The sequence below is a fragment of the Melanerpes formicivorus genome, unplaced genomic scaffold, assembly GCF_026170545.1.
Source record: "Melanerpes formicivorus ecotype bairdi unplaced genomic scaffold, bMelFor1.0.p_v2 SCAF_96, whole genome shotgun sequence".
NCBI classification, from domain to species: Eukaryota; Metazoa; Chordata; class Aves; order Piciformes; family Picidae; genus Melanerpes; species Melanerpes formicivorus.
The window spans coordinates 611,648-637,231 of NW_027142448.1; the positions used below are offsets into that span (position 1 = coordinate 611,648).

Consider the following 25,584-nt stretch of genomic DNA (forward strand, 5'->3'; position numbering starts at 1 on the left):
ACATGAAGGAAAACAGGAGAAGTTAGTGAGACAGGAGGCACATGTGGGCAGAGGAATCCTTAATAAGGACAAAGGTGCCAGTGAAAAGTGTGTGAGCTGAAGGAGAGGTAGTCACACAGAATCTCACAGAGTGATAGGGGTTGGAAGGGACCTCTGAAGATCATCTAGTCCAACTGTCCTGTCAGAGCAGGACCACCTGAAGTAAATCACACAGGAACATGTCCAGTCAGGTTTGGAATGCCTCCAGAGATGGAGACTCCACAACCTCTCTGGGCAGCCTGTTCCAGTGCTCTCAGTCAGAAACACTCCTGAAACATTGATCTCTGAAATCATCATTTAAGCAAGTACAAGAAATGTGATCCCAGTGGAGTGGTGTGGTATGTGGTGGAAGGACAGAAAAGGAGAACACTGCAGGACTCTCACATGGGCGACCTGCAGCTATTGTAAGCAGTGAGAGATGGACTGTGGGAATGGGGGATTGAGATCTCCCCCAGCCTGTGATGCTGATGGACCCAAAGATCATCTCATCTAGGCTCTCTTTCCCTGAAAGGGAAGACCAGATGATCTTTTGAGATTCCTTCCAGCCTGGGCTGCTTGTGATTTGAGGAGATCAGTCCACAGCATGGCAATATAACAGCCAAACCTCATCTTCATACTGCAGGACTGGATAGCCTGCAGCTTAACAGTATTGTGCACTGTGCCTCCCAGTGCTCTAAACTTTCCCTGTCTGCTATTGTAGCAGGACTCCTACTCCAATCCATCATCCTCTGATTTCAATACCCCCTGTTTACAGCCTCTTCTCCTTCTGAGACACCCCCAGTAAGTTTGCCAGTTGGCACATGCTGCTTCTCTGCTAGCTGAGTGGCAAGCAAAACGCCTCTTAAGCTGAGTGCTATGTAGCTCAGCTTTGCCACCACAGTCTGGCACTAGGATGAGGGTGAGGAATTCACAAGCACCTACAGAAATTCAGTGCCAGGAGAGAATTCTCCTCAAGATTCCAGATGTTATAAAAGTCCATGGAAAGAAGTTGAAATCTTCCAGTATGCCCATTTCATAGTATCATAGTATCAGGCAGGGTTGGAAGGGACCACAAGGATCATCTAGTTCCAACCCCCCTGCATGGGCAGGGACACCCCACACTACATCAGGCTGGACAGAGCCTCATCCAGCCTGGCCTTAAACACCTCCAGGGACAGGGCCCCAACCACCTCCCTGGACAACCCATTCCAGGGCTTCACCACTCTCATGGGGAAGAACTTCCTCCTCACCTCCAGCCTCAATCTCCCCACCTCCAGCTTCATTCCATTCCCCCTAGCCCTAGCACTACCTGAGAGCCTGGCCTGAGCAGTCCCTCCCCAGCCTTCCTGGAGCCCCCTTCAGATCCTGGAAGGCCACAATGAGGTCACCTGGGAGCCTTCTCTTCTCCAGACTGAACAGCCCCAACTCCTTCAGTCTGTCCTCACAGGAGAGGTGCTCCAGCCCTCTGCTCATCCTCCTGGCCCTTCTCTGGACACCTTCCAGCACCTCCAGATCCCTCTTGGAATAGGGGCTCCAGAACTGGAGGCAGTACTCCAGGTGGGGTCTCAGCAGAGCTGAGCAGAGGGGGAGAATCACCTCCCTTGCCCTGCTGGCCACACTTCTCCTGCTGCAGCCCAGGATCTGATTGGCTTTCTGGGCTGCAAGTGCACACTGAGAGCTCCTGGTGAGCTTCTCCTCCACCAGCACCCCCAAGTCTCTCTCCTCAGGGCTGCTTTCCAGCCAGTCCCTGCCCAGCCTGGATTTGTGCCTGGGATTGCCTCCACCCAGCTGCAGGACTCTGCCCTTGGTCTTGTTGAACCTCCTGAGGTTGGCTTGTGCCCACCTCTCCAGCCTGTGGCAGGAAGAATTGCTCAGGCAATGTTGTACAGCAGGAAATATCTGTGCCAGCGCTGTGCATCCTTTATAGGGCAATGTGCTGGGTGAGGTAATCTGACAGGTAGATTCTATGCTCTTAGTTTGTCTCTGTATGTTGCAGGGCATCAGCAGTGTCACCACATATCACAGTGTACAACATCTGCCCTTTCTATTATTAACAGGCACATAGCTGGGTGGTTTTTTTTTGCCTAAAGCATCTGCAGCACTATGATGAATAGCACTGCAGACATCACTGCAAGACAGCCCTCTGCAGCCACTGTGAGCTATTCCTACCTAAAGCAGTTGCTGTATTGCTGCAAGTCAAGGGGATTGAGTCCATCATCAGTAAACTTGCAGATGACAGTATCACAGTATCACCAAGGTTGGAAGAGACCTCAAAGATCACCAAGTCCAACCTGTCACCCAACACCTCATGACTAGACCATGGCACCAAGTGCCACATCCAATCCCCTCTTGAACCCCTCCTGGAATGGTGACTCCACCACCTCCCTGGGCAGCACATTCCAATGATGAATGACTCTCTCTGGGAAGAACTTTCTCCAGCCTAAACTTCCCCTGGCACAGTTTGAGACTCTGTCCTCTTGTTCTGATGCTGCTTGCTTGAGAGAAGAGACCAACCCCTTCCTGGCTACACCCTCCCTCCAGGGAGTTGTAGAGAGCAATGAGGTCTCCCCTGAGCCTCGTCTTCTCCAGGCTAAGCAACCCCAGCTCCCTCAGTCCACATACCTCCACCAGCAGCTTCCTGATGACTGTGTCCTTCCACCCTTTCTCAGGGGTCTCCACAATAGCATTCCCACAGGGCTGCTGGTTCTGCAGGGCCTCACTGCTCACTGAGAACTCCACCTGACCTGGAGAAAACAGGGGTCAGCCAGCTCAGGCAGGCAGGGCCAGACAGTGGGAGTCACTGCCACTGCCAGGAGTTTCATCTTGCAGGCTCATGGATAGGGATTTTCCATCATATCTTTTCCACAAGCACATAGCTCTCTCTCTCAGAAGCTGTCCTGGGAGAGATGAGCTGCACTACCATTGGAAGGTGACTTCATTTTGGTGACTCTTTTCAGGACACCAGTGGTGGGACTCACCAGCCCCTCTGCTGTTCATCACAGTGCCACTCCACAGCTGCAATCAGCTGCACATAACAACACAGTGAAAACAAAGTATTGCCATGGGGCAAGCATCTAATCTCTGGGAGGAATATCTTCTGAGCACACCTTCTGGCCAGCAATATCTATGGCTTCAGAAGATGTTAGCTGAGTGATGTAAGGCTTCATAGCACTGCATGTGGTACCAGACACAGCCTTGGACACTGTGAGTCCAACAGCCTCCTAAACACTCTCACATGTGACAGCTGCAGTGGGTCCCAGGAAGCTGTGGTGCTCTAACACCTGATACTGAACGAAGAGAACAGCACAAGGAAACCCTCCCTGCAGCTTTCAGCACCCTGAGATCTTTACCTAGAGTTCTGGGAGTCACCAGCCAAGCCACAGTTTTCCTTCCATTCTCACAGAGACAATGAGACTCTTCATCCTTTTGCACTGGAGCAGCCAGGAAGTGAGCAGACTGAGCCAGAGCCACGCTGACCTGCCAGTTGTAGACAGAGGTGCAGTGAGAGAAGGGAGACCATGGGAGCTAGGGAGCCAGAGGAACAGCTACATTTTCAAAAGCAAAGGAGCAGGGAGCTGGAGCTGTGGGGTCTGTGTCTGGAATGCATAGGAAAATAAGAATTCTGGGGGTGAAGGATCTAGGGATACTTAGAGCTAAGAAGGCTGAGTGAAGGCATGAGGTGTGTGAGAAGGTACACACAGGACTTAAACCTTCCTTACCCTGATGCAGGCAGTCAGGTAGTTGAAAACGGTGGCTTTCAGCGTGAAGGACTCGCCACGCACCACTGAGTAGGGCATGGTGAGCTCTACAAAGAAGGGCTGGGTGGCTCTGAAGGACACTGTTGGGGACAGACCAAAGCCTGAGTCTGCTGAAGTGCAGAATGCGTTGGCTTTCCACTCGGTGATGGTGTCAGGGATCGTCACATCGAGATCAGCATTTCCCTCAGAGCTGATAAAGCACAGAGCAAGGACAGAGGATCATTCTTGTGGCACTTTGCTGACAATTTTTACCCTTTTTAGCCTACTGAACACTACTGCCTCTGTAGCAGACAGGAACACTGCATGTTTGTTACTGTAGGACCACACCACATCCTCTTCCAGCCCCAATCAGGGGACAAATCATGGAATCATAGAACCAATAAGGTTGGAAAAGACCTCAGAGATCATCAAGTCCAACCTGTCACCCAACACCTCATGACTAATGAAACCATGGCTTCAAGAGCCACATCCAATCCCCTCTTGAACACCTCCAGGGATGGTGACTCCACCACCTCCCTGGGCAGCACATTCCAATGGCCAATCTCTCTTGCTGGGAAGAACTTTCTCCTCACCTCCAGCCTAAACCTCCCCTGGCACAGCTTGAGACTGTGTCCCCTTGTTCTGGTGCTGGTTGCCTGGGAGAAGAGACCAACCCCCACCTGGCTACAACCTCCCTTCAGGGAGTTGTAGAGGGCAATGAGGTCTCCCCTGAGCCTCCTCTTCTCCAGGCTAAGCAACCCCAGCTCCCTCAGCCTCTCCTCACAGGGCTGTGCTCAAGGCCTCTCCCCAGCCTTGTTGCCCTTCTCTGGACACCTTCAAGTCTCTCAATGTCCTTCTTAAACTGAGGGGCCCAGAACTGGACACAGGACTCAAGGTGTGGCCTAACCAGTGCAGAGCACAGGGCAGAATGACTTCCTTGCTCCTGCTGGCCACACTCTTCCTCATGCAGGCCAAGAAATCTAACTACAGATTAAGAAAATTCCATCTCAGAGGACTGCCATGTGCTCTCTGCAAACAAGGGAGGACTTTTTGGCATTGAAAAGCCTTGGCACACATGTGGGGATTCAAGTTTTCACTTTAAAAACAACAGTGTTATGAGAAAGGAAGGAGCTAGCTCAAGGTGCTCACCTTACAGGCACCAAACTCCAAATCCACGTTTCTGGGAAGTACTTCCGGACTGTCTCCGTCAGCTTCTCAGGCCTGCTGTCTGTTTCACTGTTTCTAGCTGGCTGATGGCCTGAATGTGGTGGAATGGAAAAGAAAATAACCACTGATAATTGCAAGCAAGCCAGGTCTGCACTAGCCTCATGCCTCAGTCTGACAAAGTGGCAATCTCTGTGGCAATCAGAAGCTGTGCCGGCGGCAGGTCACAGAATCACAGAGTGTTCAGGGCTGGAAGGGACCTCAAAAGCTCATCCAGTCCAACCCCCCTGCCAGAGCAGGATCACCTAGAGCAGGTCACACTGGAATGCATCCAGGCAGGTCTTGAATATCTCCAGAGAGGGAGACTCCACAACCCCACTGGGCAGCCTGTGCCAGTGTTCTGTCACCCTCACAGGGAAATAATTCTTCCTTCTGTTTCCATGGAACTTCCTGTGCCTCAGCTCCCACCCATTGCCCCTTGTCCTGTCACTGGGCATCACCCAGCAGAGCCTGGCTCCAGCCTCTGGGCACTCACCCTTTACATATTTACAAACATGGATGAGGTCACCTCTCAGTCTCCTCCTCTCCAAGCTAAAGAGCCCCAGCTGCCTCAGGTTCTCCTCATAAGGAAGATGTTCCACTCACTTCATCATTCCTGTGGCTCTGCACTGGACTCTTTAAAGCGGTTCCCTGTCCTTCTTGAACTGAGGGGCCCAGAACTGGACACAATATTCCAGATGTGGCCTCACCAGGGCATGGCAGAGAGGGAGGAGAACCTCTCTTGACCTACTAACCACAGCCCTTCTAATCCACCCCAAAATGGCCTTGGCCTTCTTGGCCACAAGAGCACATTGCTGGCTCATGGTCAACCATCCATTCACTGGGACCAACAGGATGTTTGCTTTGGCTGTAGTGAGCACAGGTACCAAGAGCAGTGAAGTTTCAAGGTCAGAACTTACTTAGGAAGAAGAACCAGCCTTCCATCATTTCCCACTGGTCTCCAGTGAACCTCAAAGTTTGTGAGGCTGCACTTCCACAAGGATAAAACAAGGCCAAAGAGCTATTTATGACCTTCTGTGCAAGCAGCCTGTTCCCTTTCATGGGAAAGGGAAGTCACAGTATCAGAGTATCACCAAGTATCACCTCAAAGATCATCAAGTCCAACCTGTCACCACAGACCTCATGACTAAACCATGGCACCAAGTGCCACATCCAATCCCCTCTTGGACACCTCCAGGGATGGGGACTCCACCACCTCCCTGGGCAGCACATTCCAATGGCTAACAACTCTCTCAGGGAAGAACTTTTTCCTCACCTCGAGCCTAAGCTTCCCCTGGCACAGCTTGAGACTGTGTCCTCTTGTTCTGGTGCTGGTTGATAGAGAGAAGAGACCAACCCCCACCTGGCTACAACCTCCCTTCAGGTAGTTGTAGAGAGCAATGAGGTCTACCCTGAGCCTCCTCTTCTCCAGGCTAAGCAACCCCAGCTCCCTCAGCCTCTCCTCACAGGGCTGTGCTCAAGGCCTCTCCCCAGCCTTGTTGCCCTTCTCTGGACACCTTCAAGTCTCTCAATGTCCTTCTTAAACTGAGGGGCCTAGAACTGGACACAGGACTCAAGGTGTGGCCTAACCAGTGCAGAGCACAGGGCACAATGACTTCCCTGCTCCTACTGGCCACACTATTCTCAACACGACTTCTTCATGCCACCAGAGCAGCTAGCAACAGGACATCCCTCTCTTGAAGTGCTTTGAGCAGGGTCTTTGTGACTCTGAAAACTACCTTCCTTTGCCAAATCTATGGCCTCCTCAGGCACGAGGCTGAAGATGTTAAAACTAAAACACATGCCACTGGAATTTTGGAGGGGTAAAAGCAGACATTTTTACTGAACCTACATTTCCACATGCAAAAATTATTCCCAATAAAATATTTTGAGTTTGGGGTGAAATCTGGACACCTTTTACTTTGGTTTTGAACAACTGGAAAACAAAGATGGAGTGGGTGGGACTTGGTTTGCTTGGCTTTAGCAACAGAAAGAAAAACCCTCCCAAGCATGTGAAGAAGAGAAGTTCATAACTAGACTCTAGTTTTGGGCATCTTTTCTTTGGCTAAGTTAACCTCTACACTTGCATAACATCCTGAAAGCACACCAAGTTATCCCTGAGGATTTTGTCATCCACTTCATCTGATTTTGACCAGATATAAAACTGGATGAGTCAATCATAGAATCAACAAGGTTAGAAAAGACCTCAGAGATCATCAAGTCCAACCTGTCACCCAACACCTCATGACTAACTAAACCATGACAGACTGAAAATTGTACTGGAAACCACTTAAGTGATATCTGTGGGGGGGGGAAGTCTACTCTAAAAGCCTAGTGGCCAGAGAATTCAGCAGAATTCAGGGTAATATCCTCTGCTCTGCCAGAGTCTTTGAAAAGACCCTGGTTCTGTTGGCTTCTCATGTGGAGTCATGGAAACTTGTCTCTAGGCCTTCTTGCCCCAGCAAAAGAGATAAGCCTCACACTCGTGCAGAAGTGCTCATTCAGTGCTACTTCCAATGGCTCAGTTCACAACCCCATCTTTTGTCTAAGTATTCACCCCAAAATACAGCTGGGAAGTCTGCTGAGAACAGAGGAGAGAACAAAAGCCAGGTCCCTTACCGCCTGTCCTCATAGCGTAGGTGGGGGCTGCAGACATGACGGAGGGCGAGGCAAAGCGGGCGGCCACGGGCACCAGATTCTCGTTGTTGCAGTACCAAGGTTTCCTCACCCTGGTATTTGTGAAAATCCTTAAACCCATTTCCTATGGGAGAGAAACCAAACATTGGGGTTTTTGTTACTGATTCCTGTTCAGGTTTACCCAGCAGACCTGACATTGGCATTTTACTGCCACAAAAGGAGAAGCTTCCTGTGGATTGGACCTTGACATGACCCTCCTAACCTTGAGCCTAGGTGCCTGGATGACTCAAGAGGCAACAAAGCATAGATCCCCATTGCTCCTAGAACACTAGTTCCAATCCATTTCCAGCCCCTAGGGGTCAAGATGAGCCAGAGAGTAGATACAGCTTTCTCCCTGGAAGGAAATGTCTGTCTGTGATGCAGCTCATATTGATCTATTTGGGGCAACTACAATAGCACAGGGCTATTTATGTCCCATCAGAAACTCAAGTCGACCTCAAAGCTTTTCCTTACAGAAGAAACTGATCCTCTTTCTACCAAGTGGAGAACAAAGCTGGAAAGAGAGGTGAAGCTTATAACTCACTCAATTTGCTTCTGGATAAAAATGAGCATGAGATCATTCAGACTCACAGACTCTTCCTTTGTTACATTGCTAAAGCAGGCTCAAGTATTCTCAGTCCTTCTCCCACTCCACTCCCTAACTATGCAAGCAGGCTATACCTTTAGGATGGAGTAAGTGTCCTCTTCATTCATCTCCACTACTGGAGAATAGGTGATCCCATTCAGGACTATCTTCTTCAAGGGGATGCAGTTCTCCTGGGGCTCCTCCAGGACCATGCCTGGACCATCAAGAGAGCCATGGAATTCCTTTGCTAGCAGCAATCTATAAACCTAGGCAGAAAGAGTCACAGAATCATAGGAGGGCCTAGGTTGGAAGGGACCTTAGAGATTATCTACTCCAAACCCCCTTGACATCAGGAGGGTATTTCCGTTTCCAGTGTCCATTGCCACAAAACACACAGAGGGAACTGGATTCAAGCATCATAACAGTCCCATCCCCTGCATCCCTCCTGGGGGAGCAATGGCAATTTGGGAGTCAAAAAAGAGATCCAAATTTGAAGCTGCTGCCTCTTGTGTTATGGTCAGCGTGTCAGTCTGGTCATTAGGGCTCAAAAAGCACAGGAGCCATTCCATCTGCAGCACTCTGTCCTTAGGGATTGCTGTTTGCTGCTTGGCATGAGCAGAATAAACTTTTTGGTGCTTCTAGAGGCACGAAGAAAATTAATCCATGGTTGGAGAGAATGGCTGAAAAACGATCACCAAACACATGACAGTGTTTGGCTGTGGCCAAGACAAAAGCTGCTTAATTCCATCCCTACAATTGCACAAACCCCCTAAGAAACAGCTGCTGCCCAGTTCTCTTTTTTCACCCACTGGAGGAAGACAAGAAGCAGCACAAGGCAGCTGTCTGGGGCCAGCACTGCCAAAAAGGACTGTTTGCTTCCCACTCCAGCACTGGCCTGCACTTACTCTGGCTGCACTGTGATCTGCTCCACAGACTTACAGAGCTGGGTGACAGTTCAGCCTCAGGCTTCATGAGAAGAACACTCTTGTCCACAGCACGGACGGCACAGAGGGAGTTCGGTGAGGCTCTGAACAGCAAGTGAGCATCAGAGGAAGGCAGGCCTTCAGAAGCAGAGAAGCTTAAGTCCACCTGTAGCCACAGGAAAAGCTGTGTCACATATGCTCCACCCTTGCAGAGCCTTTCCCTCCAGTTCATAAAATCATAGAACTGTGGAGGTTGAAAGAAACCTTTGAGATCCTCAAGTCCAAATCACAGTATCACCAAGGTTGGAAGAGACCTCGAGGATCATCGAGTCCAACCTGTCACCACAGACGTCATGACTAAACCATGGCACCAAGTGCCACATCCAATCCCCTCTTGAACACCTTCAGGGATGGGGACTCCACCACCTCCCTGGGCAGCACATTCCAATGGCTAACAACTCTCTCAGTGAAGAACTTTCTTCTCACCCTCACCTCCAGCCTAAACTTCCCCTGGCACAGCTTGAGACTGTGTCCTCTTGTTCTGGTGCTGGTGAATGCTCAGCTGGAGCTCAAAATCCCACCCACTACTGCTAAGCCACTACCACTGTGGCAGTTTTAGGCTATGCCTTTAAAATTAGCTGCAGATTTTGAGGAGAAAAGTAGAGAAATCTAAATCATTGATTATTGGGGGTAAAAAGGAAAACAAAAGATTATTCTAAACAAATTCTTTGGGTAAAATGTGTGGGATGGACGCAGATGTACCCTAACAATCTTTCACATTTCATTTCCATTTCCATTCCTTTACTTTTCTCCTGTGGTCTTGGCTGTTCAGCTTCGCTGGGGAGATAATAATTGCTTCTGCCTGGCCTTGAGAAGAGATGAGAACACTAACATTGCTTCTCTTAAACTAACATTCCTTCCTCTCAGCTCCTCTTTTCTCCTGTTGGAAGGGGGGGGGAAGAGGAGCCTCCGGGGGGTGGGGGCAGTGGAGCAACTTCCCTGATCTCTGGGGAACCCAGAGGGAGTACAGGGGGGTTGCTATGCTATTTTCTAATTGTAAATATGTGTATAATATTGTAACTACTGTATATTTCAGACTAGACTAGAATTAATAAGGTTGGAAATGACCTGAGAGATCATTGAGTCCAACCTATCGCCCAACACCATCTAATCAACTAAACCATGGCACCAAGCACCCCATCTAGTCTCTTCCTAAACACCTCCAGTGATGGTGACTCCACCACCTCCCTGGGCAGCACATTCCAATGGCCAATCTCTCTTTCTGGGAAGAACTTCCTAACATCCAGCCTAAACCTCCCCTGGCACAGCTTGAGACTGTGTCCTCTTGTTCTGGTGCTGGCTGCTTGAGAGAAGAGACCAACTCCCACCTGGCTGCAACCTCCCTTCAGGTAGTTGGAGAGAGCGAGAAGGTCTCACCCTGAGCCTCCTCTTCTCCAGGCTAAGCAACCCCAGCTCCCTCAGCCTCTCCTCACAGGGCTGTGCTCCAGACCCCTCCCCAGCTTTGTTGCCCTTCTCTGGACACCTTCCAGCAACTCAACATCTTTTCTAAATCACTTTGCTTGCACCCAGACTTTAATGCATGGCCTTTAATAGTATGACATTTAATACATGAACAAAGTTCAGGTGAACAAGCTCCTACACTAGTCTCAATAGCTCATTTAGCTTGGGTTTTAGCAGGACAAAGGACTGGCCTTTAGGAGATCCTGTCTACTATTCTGAAGTCCTGATGAATTTAAGAGATTGTTCTCTTCTTAAGGCTGCTTGTACATCAATCTGCCATTCTGCTCAAGAAATATGTGGGGTCATAGAAGAAAAATGGTCCACAAGCTCACAGAATTATTCTTCACTTTCTTAGTTTCTCCATTGCTATTGAAGCATCACTGTGCCTTGCTCAGCAGATTCAGGCAAGGTTTATCTCCATTTACATACAACAGAAACTCAAATGTCAGGATGAGGTGTACAGGAGGTGAAAGATCTCACAAGAATCAGCTTCACCCCCTGGATTGAGGCTCTGTGTTTTATTTTTGCTCTGTGACCCCACAGGCAGCCACCTCATTGCTGGAATGAGTTTGTGTGAGAAGGAGTGAAATGTATGTGTTGCAGTATGACCTAGGACATGCTGTCCTCTTTTCTCTTACCTAGGGCCATCTGTGAGACCAGTGGCTGTGACTGGTTGCTAAAAGAGGTTTTGTCAGTCTGCCAGCAGCTTTTTTTCCCAACAGTTGAGCCTCTCCACAAACCAGTAAGCAATGAATGACTGATCAGTGGCTTGCCCAGTTTTATTATATCTAAAGACATGAACTCAGCCAGGCTCAGTAAGTGAGCTTCACCATGCTGCAGTCCCATGGCTGCTCAAGAAGTGGACACTTACCTTATTGCTGAAACACTTTTCTATGCTAAACTTGGCTGAATCAGCAATCACCTCACTGCTGGGAGCAGTGGTGTAGACAAGCACTTGGGCCACTGGAGCAATATCACTTTCTACAGGCAGCTGGATTGAGAAGACACCATTGGCTAGGAAATAAAACAAGAGCAAAAAGTTAAGGTACAGGAAGCAGCCCAAATTCTCAGCTTGACTTCATGCTGAACTTCATCCTAGCCACAAACAAACTCCTGGCCTCCAAGTGGGATGAACTGGTGCTCACAGAGATGGGTAAGTCTTGTTTTCCATAAGCATGCTGAATGTTGGTTCAGCTTCTAAAAGTCAGACCCTCAGTCTCCTCTAGGAGCACTGCAGCCCCAGAAATGCAGTGTCAGCAGAAAGATGGCTGCCAAGGGGAATTAGAGCAGATATGTACAAAGCCTAAATAGAGGCAGAGAAAAGGAAACTCAAACTCTTCACATATCTTGGGGGACATGGAGATGTAGAGCCCTGCATTTACATGGAAGCAATGTGTATGCCTGACACTGCTTCCTGGCTTCCCAGGACAGTGGCAGCTTGGCAGGGGATTGAAACTCACCACTGTCCTGGTCCAGATCCAGAATGTGGGTGCCTGCATGCTTAATGATTCCCTTGGCCATCACCTGGATGGAAAGAGAAATCCTGCTGTGATTGAGGTGGTGCATGAGCCAAACCTTAAAGATGAGGTCTTGAAAGGAGAGCAACTGAGGTCTAGGTCTGCTGCTTACAGGCTGCTCAGCTGATTTCTGCCTTCCTGTGGTAGAATCCCAGTGCCCACTCTTTACTCTGCTGCTCCTAACCCATACCTTCATTTCTTTTGTGGGAAAAGAGCATATGGAGAATGATGAAAAAGTGCTTAAACCTTCTGTCACACACCACAGTGTCTGTCTCCAGCCACCCTACAATTGCCAGTGATAACCTCACCAAGCGGCAGGTGCAAGCTTACCAGGTAGTAAAAGACTATTTTCTTCTGCTCTCCTGTGGCCTCTGGAGTAAGGATATAGTGCACCCGGACCAGTGTGGAGGAACCACAGCTTAGTGTCTTGGACCTGGGCTCAATTTTGAGGAAGCTATTACTAGGGGAGAAAAAGCGTTTCAGGGGCAGGTAGCCTTCTTCATAGCGGGGAGAAACCCAGGACCGGTCGTAGCAGTAGGAGTGCACTTTATGGATTGCCTGGAAAAGAAAACAACACACACAGACAGATCCTTGAACACAGGTATCATAGAAACATAGAATCAATAAGGTTGCAAAAAACCTCAGAGATCATCAAGTCCAACCAATCACCCAACACCTCATGACTAACGAAACCATGGCACCAAGTGCCACGTCCAATCCCTCTTCGAACACCTCCAGGGATGGTGACTCCACCACCTCCCTGGGCAGCACATTCCAATGGCCAATCTCTCTTCCTGGGAAGGACTTTCTCCTCACCTCCAGCCTAAACTTCCCCTGGCACAGATTGAGACTGTGTCCTCTTGTTCTGGTGCTGGCTGCTTGAGAGAAGAGATCAACCCCCACCTGGTTACAACCTCCCTTCAGGTAGTTGGAGAGAGCAAGAAGGTCTCCCCTGAGCCTCCTCTTCTCCAGGCTAAGCAACCCCAGCTACCTCAGCCTCTCCTCACAGGGCTGTGCTCCAGACCCCTCCCCAACTTTTTTGCCCTTCTCTGGACACCTTCCAGCATCTCAATATCTTTCCTAACCTGAGGGGCCCAGAACTGGACACAGGACTCAAGGTGTGGCCTAACCAGTGCTGAGAACCATAGGGAGAAGAGCAAGTACAATTCTAGGCCATGTACCCTGTCCTAGGGTGAGGTATTACAAAACATGCACATTACACAGTGCATTCTCCATTTACAGAGGGATGCTCAATATCACTTTCCCCAGGTAAACAAACTATTAGGGGGAGAGTGCCTGTGAATGCTTTGTACTCCCTTTCTCTTTGTGGCAGGAAAAAGGGGGTGAAAAATAAAAAGAACAAAATGAGGAGGACCACTTAGAAACTCAGAACAATAAATAAACCTCTGAGAGATGCAGATGACCTTACCTCACCATAAAGAATATTGTGATACCTGGGAAAACATTTGATCAGAAAGCCAGCAAAGCAACTGCAGCACTACACATTGGGAGGCAGAGTCACCCTTGAAAAAGATTTGTCTAGGTAGAACTGGTGATCCCTTGGAGCAGAATGGACTGTTAGGATCTCTTGATGTGTTTTCTAATCTTATATTGCTATTGCCAAGCAAAAATCAAATACAAGCAGAGTGTAGTTGTGACATGGCAACCTGGTTTGTTGTGCAACTCTTTCCACCACACTGGTGTCAAGTTTAGCACAAACCAGGAACGAACAGCGAAGTGTTTTTGCATATACAGTAGAAACTTCAGAGGTACTCCCAGCCCTGTGGGTCCCTTCATCACCTCCTTTGTCTGCAGGACTCACCCTAATTCCAACAGAATCGAAGTTCAGCATGGAGGTGTTCAAGGAAAACCATGCCCTGCCCTCTTCATTTGTTGTGTAGTTGGTTTCCTGGTCTCCGTGTATAGAAATCCTCACAACTTCATTGGCAATTGGAGCACCAGATCCATCCACTAGTTTCACCTGAAGGAGCAAAAACAGTACAGTATAGGAGGAGAGGAACATCTGGCACCTGATAGACCACCGAGCTAAGACTGTTGGGCTTGGGTCTCCGTTGCACTTCACGTGTGTGTCACCTGTCTCTTTCAGAGAGCTGCAAACTTTCTGAATCTTATTTCTTTGGCTCTGCCGAATAGCATAGCATAGCATAACACAGCATAGCATAGCATAGCATAGCATAGCACAGCATAGACCAGGTTAGAAGAGACCTTCAAGATCATCGCGTCCAACCCACCAACCAATCCAACCCACCTAAACAACTAACCCATGGCACCAAGCACCCCATCAAGTCTCCTCCTGAACACCTCCAGTGATGGTGACTCCACCACCTCCCTGGGCAGCCCATTCCAATGGGCAATCACTCTCTCTGTGTAGAACTTCTTCCTAACATCCAGCCTAAACCTCCCCTGGTGCAGCATGAGACTGTGTCCTCTTGTTCTGGTGCTGGCTGCCTGGGAGAAGAGACCAACCCCCACCTGGCTACAACCTTCCTTCAGGTAGTTGTAGAGAGCAATAACATCACCCCTGAGTCTCTTCTCCAGGCTAAGCAGCCCCAGCTCCCTCAGCCTCTCTTCATAGGGTTCACCTCTGGGTCAGAGGAGAGACTGATGTGCACATGGAGAATGACATTAACTCTGTGATGGTTTAACCCACCCACATTAACAGAAGCTCAGCTAACTGAGTCGGGGAAGCAAAATGGAAAGCTGTATTACACAAGCAACAGCTACACTCTGCAATGGGATGCAATGAATGTGTACAAACACACAGTATTTACAATATTGTACACGTATTTACAAAGAGAAAACAGCACAGAAATCCTCCTTGTGCAGGAGGACATTGCCTCACTTCCCCCTATCCTCCCCTTCCCCTTCTTCCTCTGGGTAATTAGAAGAAGAGAGAAAAGGAGAATGTTAGGGAAATTTCAGGTAGTTCAAAAGCATTGTTAAAAAAAGACAGTAATGCTTATCTGTGAGGTTAGCTGATAAGAGGTCTCTTTCCAGGAGCAGCAGATGCGCATGCCAGCAGAGAGAGAGACAGAATGAGAATGGAATGTAAGATCATTAAAGCTACATCCCACACATCTAGCCAATGAAATTAGTTTAGAATAACCTCTTGTTTTCCTTTTTACACCCAATTGTAGAGTTTTGTTTGTCCTTCTCCAGTCTCCTGCTCGAAAATTTGCAGCTAGCTTTAAAGGCACAGCCTAAAACTGTCTCACAGTCACACCCCTTAGGCCTCCTTTTAGACAGGTGACTGGAAAAGCAGACTTCTGGCTGGCTGGAGAAGTGGAAGCACGAGGACAGAGAAGTAAAGCAGAATGAGGGTTGTGCTCTCAGCTGCTGTTCCCCAGTTCAGGAGCCTGAAGAGGAGAGGGGGCTCACATGGATTAGCAGCACTGAGGTTTGGCATCTTTGCAGAGGGAGGAGGCACATATCTTGTCCAGGGCATTCAGTACTATGTTTGCTTGGCACTAAGGGCATCCCATTCTTACGCTTTCATTTTCCTACCTGCCCAAAGAAGGGAATTCCAGGTTTGTAGTGGGAATCTGAGTTCTCAAAGGTGATTTTGCTAATGGTGGTTGTGATCTCAGAGAAGCTTGTTCCAGTCAACTCCAATCCTGCAGGAAGAAGCATGGAGAATTAATTTGCCACTGTCTGACCAGAATTACTTTTATCCAGGCCAACCTTCCTGTGCTGGATAAGCAATTTTGTTGATACCCCTGGCCTCCAGGTAGGAAAACCTTAGAATTCCAGAAAAGCAACAGTTTGGTTTCATCTCTCGTTCCTGTTTGGCAAGCCTCTCTGCTGCTCTCTCCTGGGTTTATTACACAGGTCTTTAATCCAAATGATTCATACCTGTCCCCTCCTCTTTAATCTTAGCCTCCACGTGGAGTTTATTCTCATACCCACTTCTTTTGAGCTGGAATAACTTGGTCTTTACCACTTCAGAAATGCAGCCATAGTTGTCTGCCTGTTTGAGGAAAAGAAACAAGACCAGTTTAGTCCCATTCTTAGGTTTATCCAACTTAATGAATCCATCCCTGTGCACTGCTCTGAACTGGAAGGGAAACCATCACCTCATTCCCTCTGCTGTTTTTATCAAAACTGGAAAAGTGGGTGAGTATTAGAATAAACCTTTATTAGAATAAACCAAACCAGGTTGGAAGAGACCTTCAAGATCATCATGTCCAACCCATGAACCAATCCAACCCACCCAAACAGCTAACCCATGGCACCAAGCACCCCATCAAGTCTCCTTCTGAACACCTTCAATGACGGTGACTCCACCACCTCCCCAGGCAGCACATTCCAAAGGGCAATCACTCTTTCTGTAGAGAACTTCGTCCTAACATCCAACCTGAACCTCCCCTGGCGCAGCCTGAGACTGTGTCCTCTTGTTCTGGTACTGGGTGCCTGGGAGAAGAGACCATCATCCGCCTGTCTACAACCTCCCTTCAGGTAGTTGTAGAGAGTGATAAGGTCACCCCTGAGCTTCCTCTTCTCCAGGCTGAGCAACCCCAGCTCCCTCAGCCTCTCCTCATAGGGCTTGTGTTCCAAACCCCTCCCCAGCTTTGTTGCCCTTCTCTGGACACCTTCCAGCAACTCAACCTCCTTCCTAAACTGAGGAGCCCAGAACTGGACACAGGACTCAAGGTGTGACCTAACCAGTGCTGAGCACAGGGCAGAATGACCTCCCTGCTCCTGCTGGCCACACGGTTCCTGATGCAGGCCAGGATGCCATTGGCCCTCTTGGCTGCCTGGGCACACTGCAGGCTCATGTTCAGCCTACCATCAACCAGTACCCCCAGGTCCCTCTCTGCCTGGCTGCTCTCCAGCCAGTCTGACCCCAGCCTGTAGCACTGCATGGGGTTGTTGTGGCCAAGTAACTTGGCAAGGAGCATTTTGAAGCACTTGCAGCAGCAGCAGGGCAAAGAGTTTGCAAACTGGATTTGTGTGAAGTTTGAAACTGCAAAGGCTTGCTGCAAAAACACAGGGAATTATTCCTGTGTATGCTACACAGCAGAAGTTTGCCAGGCATCAGGCACTGCTGACTCAAAATACACAAAGCTGTATGAGTGATCCCTCAACCAAAGCCTGTGCCTGTGTAGAAAGATGACAGCTGGAAAAGGATTTCCAAAGTTTGTGACCTCTTTTTGGCATCTTCATGCACAAGGCTGGCCTCCAGAGAGCAGGGAAGTGAGGCATGGAACAGTGTTTGCACTTTCTTTTGACATGTATAACGGCAGTGGCAGAGGCAGTGGTGGGGATCACAGTGTAGCAGACCCCAAAGGCCATAACAATGTCTTTGGCATTCATCCTTGTCCTGGCATATTTCCACAGTTGCTCTTACCCCACCTTCTGTCAATCACTGCACCTATCCATCTTTCAAACACCATTTAGGTTTGCTGTTCCAGACTTGCAAGTCTGAGGAGCGGAAGAAGTGTGGCTCTTTTTCTGTCATAATGCTGCTGCTAAACACAAATTCCTTTCCTTCTTGCTCAAACCACATCACCCCTCCCCTGATTTCTGTTCCTTTCTGGCACCAAGTTCGGATGCCACACAATATCTCTAGTGTAAGCCAACTACAACTCTGCTCTCATCACTCACATCTTTTCCCACTTCCCTCTCGTACTCTCCAGCTGACCTTTTTCTTGGTTGTTTCTTTCATCTTTCCCTTCTCCATCAGCTTCTTGCCTTTGCACACACCTTTCTTCCTGCAAAGACCTCCCTCCTCTTTTCAGTTTTCACATTTCATCTTACACCCAATCTTCTCTCCTTCTTCAAGCTTCCTTAAGATGCACGGACTCTCTTCTGCTAGCACACGTGGACTCCCTTCCCTCCGCGCACCCTGCTTGTGCATGTGGACTCCCTTTCTGCCGCGTGCTCCGCTCACACACATGGACTCCCATCCCTATTCACACTCCACTCACGCACATGGACTCTCTTCCCTCTTCACACTCTGCTCGCACACATGGACTCCCTTCCCTCTGCACACTCTGTTTCCACACACGGACTCTCTTCCCTCTGCACACTCTGCTCGCACATGCAGACTCTCTTCCCTCTGCAGACTCTGCTCGCATGTGCGGACTCCCTTCCCTCTGCACACCCTGCACGCACACATGGGCTCCCTTTCCTCTGCACCCTCTGCTCGCACACATGGACTCTCTTCCCTCTGCACACTCTGCTCTCACACATGGACTCCCTTCCCTCTGCACACTCCGTTCTCACGCATGGACTCCCTTTCCTCTGCACCCTCTGCTCGCACACATGGACTCTCTTCCCTCTGCACCCTCTGCTCGCACACATGGACTCCCTTTCCTCTGCACCCTCTGCTCGCACACATGGACTCCCTTTCCTCTGCACCCTCTGCTCGCACACATGGACTCTCTTCCCTCTGCACACTCTGCTCTCACACATGGACTCCCTTCCCTCTGCACACTCCGTTCTCACGCATGGACTCCCTTTCCTCTGAACCCTCTGCTCGCACACGCGGACTCCCTTTCCTCTGCACCCTCTGCTCGCACACATGGACTCCCTTTCCTCTGCACCCTCTGCTCGCACACATGGACTCCCTTTCCTCTGCACCCTCTGCTCGCACACATGGACTCCCTTTCCTCTGAACCCTCTGCTCGCACACATGGACTCCCTTTCCTCTGCACCCTCTGCTCGCACACATGGACTCCCTTTCCTCTGCACCCTCTGCTCGCACACATGGACTCCCTTTCCTCTGCACCCTCTGCTCGCACACATGGACTCCCTTTCCTCTGCACCCTCTGCTCGCACACATGGACTCCCTTTCCTCTGAACCCTCTGCTCGCACACACGGACTCTCTTCCCTCCGCACACTCCGCTCTCACACACGGACTCCCTTCCCTCCGCACACTCCACTCACACTCGCAGACTCTCTTCCCTCCGCACACTCCACTCACACTCGCAGACTCTCTTCCCTCCGCACACTCCGCTCACACTCGCAGACTCTCTTCCCTCTGCACACTCTGCTTGCACACACTCAGTGCAAGCCCCTGCCTACAAGGCATGATCAGTAAACAACACTTTCTCCTATCACCCCACCCACATGGGTACTCATGGCTCACCTGTCCAGAGAACTCATCACACACTGCTTTAGACTCTTCACCATAGCAGGTGGTAGCTGCGTATTCAAACCTCCGGCAGATGCGGAAGCTGACGTGGCCAGGAACAGGCTTCCCAAATGTGTAGCTACCAGTAGCATGGATTGGAAGAAAAACAGAGCCATCAGGTAAGTGAGAGGGATGGAGAAACATTGCTACCTCCCTCCCCATGGATCCAGGACTCTTCCCTAGAGGTCCCTCCAGGACAAATCAAGGTCATAACAGGAAGAAATTTGGTAACATATTAGGGTAGAGCTTGGTGACAGGGACAGGATCACTAATTCTTATGGTCCCCCATGAGGGACAGGGTTTAGCATCAGACTTGGCAGACTAAAATGATGGCTGGACTCAATGATCTTAAAGTTATTTTTCCAATCAAGATGATACTGTGATTCTCATGCTGATTTAGTTGAGAGTACCCCTCCTCTTGGAGAACATGTTGCACTGCCTACCCCACCACCTAACTCTGGTGGAATTTGTTTGTGCATGGATGTGCATTGGGTCCTCCAGCACGTTCCAACCTCAGCCTTGACTCTCCCTGGAGGATGTACAGAACATTGCCATGCACAATCAAATGAGGTGGCCCAAAGGAAAGAGAGGAGCTGTGTGTCACTTATGGTTTCCTCTCAGCCATGACAAGTAGAAACAACAGTTAAAACATCATTCTCAGGTAAACAAAATTGAAGACCCTTTCCCTGGTGCTGTAGCTGGTCTGAAATAACAGACTCAAAGAATCATTTTGTTTGGAAAAGAACTTCAGGATCATCAAGTCCAACTATTATCTGACTCTACCAAACCTGGTGCTAAATCATATCCTTCAGCACAACATCTCTGCCTCTTTGAAACATCTCCAGGGATGTGGGTTCGGCCACCTCCATGGGGAGCCTTTTTCAGTGTTTGAGAACCTTTCATTGAAGAAGTTTCTTCTAACAGTCAACCCAAGCCTCTCCTTTTGTCCTATCACTTCTTACTAGGGAGAAGAGACCAACACCCAGCTGACTCCAACTTCCTTTCAGGGACTTGTATCACAGTATCACAGTGTCACTAAGGTTGGAAGAGACCTCAAAGATCATCGAGTCCAACCTATCAGCTGTAGACAGCTTTTCTCCAGGCTAAAAAACCTCAGTTCCTTCAGCTGCTCCTCACAAGACCTGTTCTCTAGACACTTCACTAGCTTCAAGACCCTCCCAAAACCCAGAAGAGCTATCTGTTTCTGCATATTACACACAAAGCTCCCCATGCAATAACTGATGGTAGATGTAATCTGTTTTGGTCCTGGGCCCCCAAAATAATTGATAAACATAATGAAGTCTCATATCTCAGTCTCCCAGCTGGACTTCCACCAGTACCAGAAGAAAAAGCTTGGAATCAGGGACTTGAAAGAATGACACTCACAGACCACAAACTTTCACTGTCAGCTTCTCATCCAGAATGGTGATCACCTTGGGCATTTTCACTGTTACTTCAAATTTTGGCAGCACTGCAGCAGAACCACAGGAAAAGAGGCATTGTGGTGAGGGGTAACGGAACAACAAGACGCGAAGCCTGCTCAAAGGTTATGCTTACAAGTGACCTGGATCTCTGTTGTGTCTAAATGATCAGACTTTAGAGGCTTCATAGAGTAATAGAATCAGAGAATGGTAGGGATTGGAAGGGGTGTCTGGAGATCATTGAGTCTAAGCTCCCTGTCAAGACAGGATCACTCAGGGCACATGCCACCTGCGTGTGCCACAGAAGGCCATGAGGACATCAGGCACTCAGCCAACCGCTGTGCAGGATAAGAAGATTGGATTATCACATCAGCTATTAAATATACAGCAGTGTCTGTGCCAACACTTGAGTTATCAGTCACAAGGCAATAAGATGTAGTAAACCAGAGATAAGTCAGTAGAGATACCCCACAGGCATACAGAGCTGGAACTGCAGCCTGGTCTGTGCATGTCCAAAGCACATAGATCTGACCAATTCACAAGATAGGAAGACCTCATAGCATCCCCTGCAACTCTGCATAGGGTGACATCACATCCAAATCCAGCTGCAGAAGGGGAAGTGGGTGGTGGCTGTCCTGGGAGAACTAGGAGGGATTCAGGACTTAGAAACTGTTCTGCAACTGACAGAGGTCAACCAGCTTCCAGGACTCACCTCTGCTGCATGAGCTAGATCATGTCAGACCATGCAACAAGGGCTGCAGCTGGCTTGCTAGGTTGGAAAGCTGTGTTGGTTGCCACCACGTGCAACTGTGTATTAGCTAGGATTTTCTAGCCTAACAGATGGAATCAGCATACAGGTGAGAGCACCAGAGAGTGCTTAAGGCACTAAGGTGTCATGAGAGCTCCAGGATTAGCACGTGGGTGAAGAAAGGCAAAGTCTGCATTTACAGACAGCCTCAGCCTACAACAAAAGGTCAGGGCTTCAGGCCTGATGTGGGAGTCCCATATTTGTAGCATGACACTTGACAGATGTGGCCAACTGAAGATCAGGCTGTGGCTTTAGGTCAGCTCTGAAAGGAGGTGAGGCTTGTGGTTGTCTGCACAGAGTGATCCAACCACATCACTCCTCCTGATGGGAGCCTTGCTGAGGTGAGACAGAATAGCTAAATGGCCTGGGGCTTAGGGAAGAGTGGAGACAGGTCATTCAAGCCCTCCAGACTTCACCCCTCAGACAGGGATGATGCTTGGGAGGGAGTGGACACAGAGACATTTTTCTAGCTGTGCTGAACATCCTGGAGAGATTTTACCACCCTGTTCAGTTAAGCTGTTATAAATCATATGACTAGCTGTTAGAAACTTGAAACTAAAGCAGCAGTTACCATACTCCTCCACAGAGAATGGATGGTGAATTGTCCTCCCAGAGGCCTTCTGTGCCACCACTCTGTAGGTCCCTTGCATAGGTTCAAAGGTGAGGTTGAAGGACAGCTGGGTTAATCCTCTCTTCAACTCTACCTTTGTCCACTGGTACAGACGGTTTCTCTTTGGGTCCTACAGAGAATGAAATCACAAGGAGATGCTGAGAACAGCAGGAGTCTGCAACAGGAGCTAAAAAGCACTAGTGAAATGAAAGCAGTGAGAGGAGGCCCAGACCCAGTGTTTCAGGAAGCTGGGCCCCCTGACGTGGGATGCACCAGCAGTGTTGTGTGGGTAGCCCAAGGCTGGACAGTAGAAGGAGCTGCAACCTGGGCCCAGAGTACATGGCTGGCAGCATATAACTCAAAAGCTCTGTACATTCAAATTAACATAATGGACCTGCTTGATACATAACAAGAGGACACAGTCCCAAGCTGTGCCAGGCGAGGTTCAGGCTGGATGTTAGGAAGAAGTTCTTCCCAGCAAGAGAGATTGGCCATTGGAATGTGCTGCCCAGGGAGGTGGTGGAGTCCCCATCCCTGGAGGTGTTTAGGAAGAGCCTGGCTGAGGCACTTGGAGCCATGGTTTAGTTGATTAGATGATATTGGGTGATAGGTTGGATTCAATGATCTCAAAGGTCTCTTCCAACCTGGTTAATTCTATTCTAACTGGTAGTTATTCTACCCAGGCTGAGGTGTAGGAGATGTGGAACACAAGTGGAATGTTTGCACATACCTCGATGTACACCAGTGGAAACTGGAAAAAGAAGAAAAGAAACAACATTTAGACTGAGTGCCAGCAACCACATTTCAAGGAACAAGATGGTGACCAACAGGATAATGGTCTGGAGCAACATAGCATTTTGAGGTACATCAAGAGGAGGGACAATCCTTTGTCTCGGGTAGAAAGTCATCTAAACAGAAACAACTAACCATGGGTGATCTGCAACACTAATAAGAGCAGGCATACACTATGGCAATGGCAGAATTTCTCTCTGCTGAGGTGTTTTCCATTCCATTCCATTCCATTCCATTCCATTCCATTCCATTCCATTCCACTGTCCTTCTAGGCATTGGTGAGTGCATTGGCTGATGGGCTCAAGGACCCATCCTACCCCCTCATCCTGCTCTTCCTCTTCATTCTCTGCTCCTCATTCCCATCTGGTTTCTATGTATTGACAGTTTGGTATTTAAATAGCAGGACTTTGGGTGGGTAGGGAATTTTCTTTCATCCTCATTTCCTCTCTGTGTTCAGAGTTCTGAGTGAAAACCTGAGCAGGGCAGGATTTATACTAGTATGAAAGAGGAGGAGAACGGCAAATGGAAGCCCTCTGTGGTGAGGACAGGCTGAGAGATTGTTACACCTGAAGAAGTCTCTGGGGAGACCTTCTTGTGGCCTTTAAGTACTTAAAGGGGCTAATCAGAAAGATGGGGACAGACTTAGCAGGGCTTGCTGTGAAAGGACAAGGGGTGATGGTTTTAAAATACAAGAGGAGATATTCAGCCTAGTCAGAAGGAATAAATTGTTTTCCACTCATGGTGGTGAGAACCTATCCCAGGTTGCTCAGAGAGTTGGTAGAAGCCCCATCCCTGGAAGCATTCCAGGTCATTTTTCTGGGACTCTGAGTGACCTGCTCTAGTTGAAGATATCCTTGCTCACTGTAGAGGGGTTGGACTAGGTGACCTTTAAGGTCCCTTCCAAACCAAAACATACCACTCTTCTATAAATGACTAAGGTCCTTCAAATCAGTCATGAATTACCAAAACCACTCCATATTTCAGTTAGCATCCAGTTTCCCAGGTGTCTCTCCATGGCTGTGTGGTCAGATAATGATCTTAAATGTACACTACAGTGGAGAGACACTGGAACAGGCTGCCCAGGGAGGTCAGGGATGCCCTTTCCCTGGAGGTGTTCAAGGCCAGGCTGGATGGAGCCTTGAGCAACCTGGGCTAGTGGGAGGTGTCCCTGGCCATGGCAGGGGGGTTGGAGCTAGATGATCTTGAAGGTCCCTTCCAACCCAAACCATTCTGTGAATTCTGTGAGACTGTTTCTACCAGCATTTCCGAGAATGCAGAAGGAAGATTAATGCAGGAATGTGAAGAACAGACTCTGTTACGAGGATCTGAGGTAACCCAACGACTGCACAATCACCTCACTGTACTGAGAGCTCTCCCCAAAAGACACTTCTTTCCTCTCTTCCCCCTCATAGATGATTTAAGGTCAGCTAGTTAGTGCAAAGGAAGTATCATACTTACCTCCTCATTCAAGGGAAGGAAGGATTGATCCAAAGAAACGATTCTGAACAGCACTGATGGAGAAGGGCAGACAGTGAGATTCCAGAGTGCAGACACGAGCAGAAAGCATCAGTTGCAACAAACAAATGGTGCAACAGAGAGCAGAGCTGTCCTCTGCTGCAAATCCCATTCACTGCAAAGCTAAGTTAAGCTAGAAGGTCACCAGTGTAAGAAATTACATGGGTAAGAATATGTTAAGAGCAAACCCTTGGCAATGGGAACATCTTATTGATTATGAATCTCATTAGTTGGGACCAAAGTTAAATTTCAGCTGCCTTTGTTTACTTTGCAAGGACGCATTTTTCCACTGGAATTCACATGAGTCTCCTAATTTTGTTATAACTAGACTGGCTTCTTGGGAGGGAGGAATGCAAGCAAATTATTTCGGCACTTGGCTGCAAGTTTGTGTTGGCTCTGGACGGGCAGGGAATTCAATGCCTCTTTTAGGACACTCAATTCTGTGCAGGCCAAATTTAGGAGATCAATGGCCCAGAAGAAATAAATGGCTTATATAGTTCTCTCTGTCTTCACTGAGCAAAATCAGCTTCTGCTTTGAAAGCTGTTTCATGACTTACTGCGAATTTTGGCCCTGTTCTCTGAACAGCAACTACCCAGTCTGTCTCTGATTTTAATGTGGGACCCTAACTGCATGGACCACAATAACAGATCCCCCAATGCCAGAGGAGTTGTGTGCAGGTGCTCCAGATACATACATGTATATTAAGGTTCCCCAAATGATTCCCAAGTGAAGCATGGAAAATCTAATCCTCCGCTGCGAGGTGGTGGTTCTGACCCCCACTACCAGCAGTCAACATCTGGCCAGCACAGTTCAGCAGTTTTAGGACAAATTTCTTGCCTCAAACACAAATCTCCACCCCTTTGCTAGTACCTGTCTGCCCAGGCTTGTAGATGGGTTTGTCTGTCTGGACAAAGACCAAGCTCTCAGAATTCTTCACCACCACCGGCTTGCGGCTCCTGAACTGCAGCGTTGCCCCCTTCACCACCACAGTGACAAATGTGCCTGATGACAGGTTATTTGCCTTTGGAAGCTGGAGAGAGAGAAGGCAGCTCATGTTACAGACCACATTTAAAGGCTTCCTGAACTTCAATGGCCTTCA

The 25,584-nt window shown here is 48.9% G+C and overlaps 1 protein-coding gene across 1 annotated transcript in view; it reads right to left on the reverse strand.

Moving 5' to 3' along the window:
- Positions 1–25,584, reverse strand: part of LOC137455318 (alpha-2-macroglobulin-like) — a 46,035-nt gene that overhangs the window by 15,378 nt on the left and 5,073 nt on the right. Inside the window, exons 3-21 of the mRNA XM_068166030.1 lie at positions 25,356–25,515; positions 24,428–24,480; positions 22,908–22,928; positions 22,139–22,307; positions 20,725–20,809; positions 19,294–19,417; positions 16,055–16,169; positions 15,707–15,816; positions 14,004–14,162; positions 12,512–12,739; positions 12,125–12,188; positions 11,536–11,678; positions 9,160–9,309; positions 8,316–8,486; positions 7,578–7,719; positions 4,905–5,013; positions 3,738–3,966; positions 3,369–3,495; positions 2,641–2,762 (exon numbers count right to left, since the gene is read on the reverse strand). Coding sequence (XP_068022131.1) covers positions 2,641–2,762; positions 3,369–3,495; positions 3,738–3,966; positions 4,905–5,013; positions 7,578–7,719; positions 8,316–8,486; positions 9,160–9,309; positions 11,536–11,678; positions 12,125–12,188; positions 12,512–12,739; positions 14,004–14,162; positions 15,707–15,816; positions 16,055–16,169; positions 19,294–19,417; positions 20,725–20,809; positions 22,139–22,307; positions 22,908–22,928; positions 24,428–24,480; positions 25,356–25,515 — 2,481 coding nt within the window. The remainder of the gene's footprint in view (positions 1–2,640; positions 2,763–3,368; positions 3,496–3,737; positions 3,967–4,904; positions 5,014–7,577; positions 7,720–8,315; positions 8,487–9,159; positions 9,310–11,535; positions 11,679–12,124; positions 12,189–12,511; positions 12,740–14,003; positions 14,163–15,706; positions 15,817–16,054; positions 16,170–19,293; positions 19,418–20,724; positions 20,810–22,138; positions 22,308–22,907; positions 22,929–24,427; positions 24,481–25,355; positions 25,516–25,584) is intronic.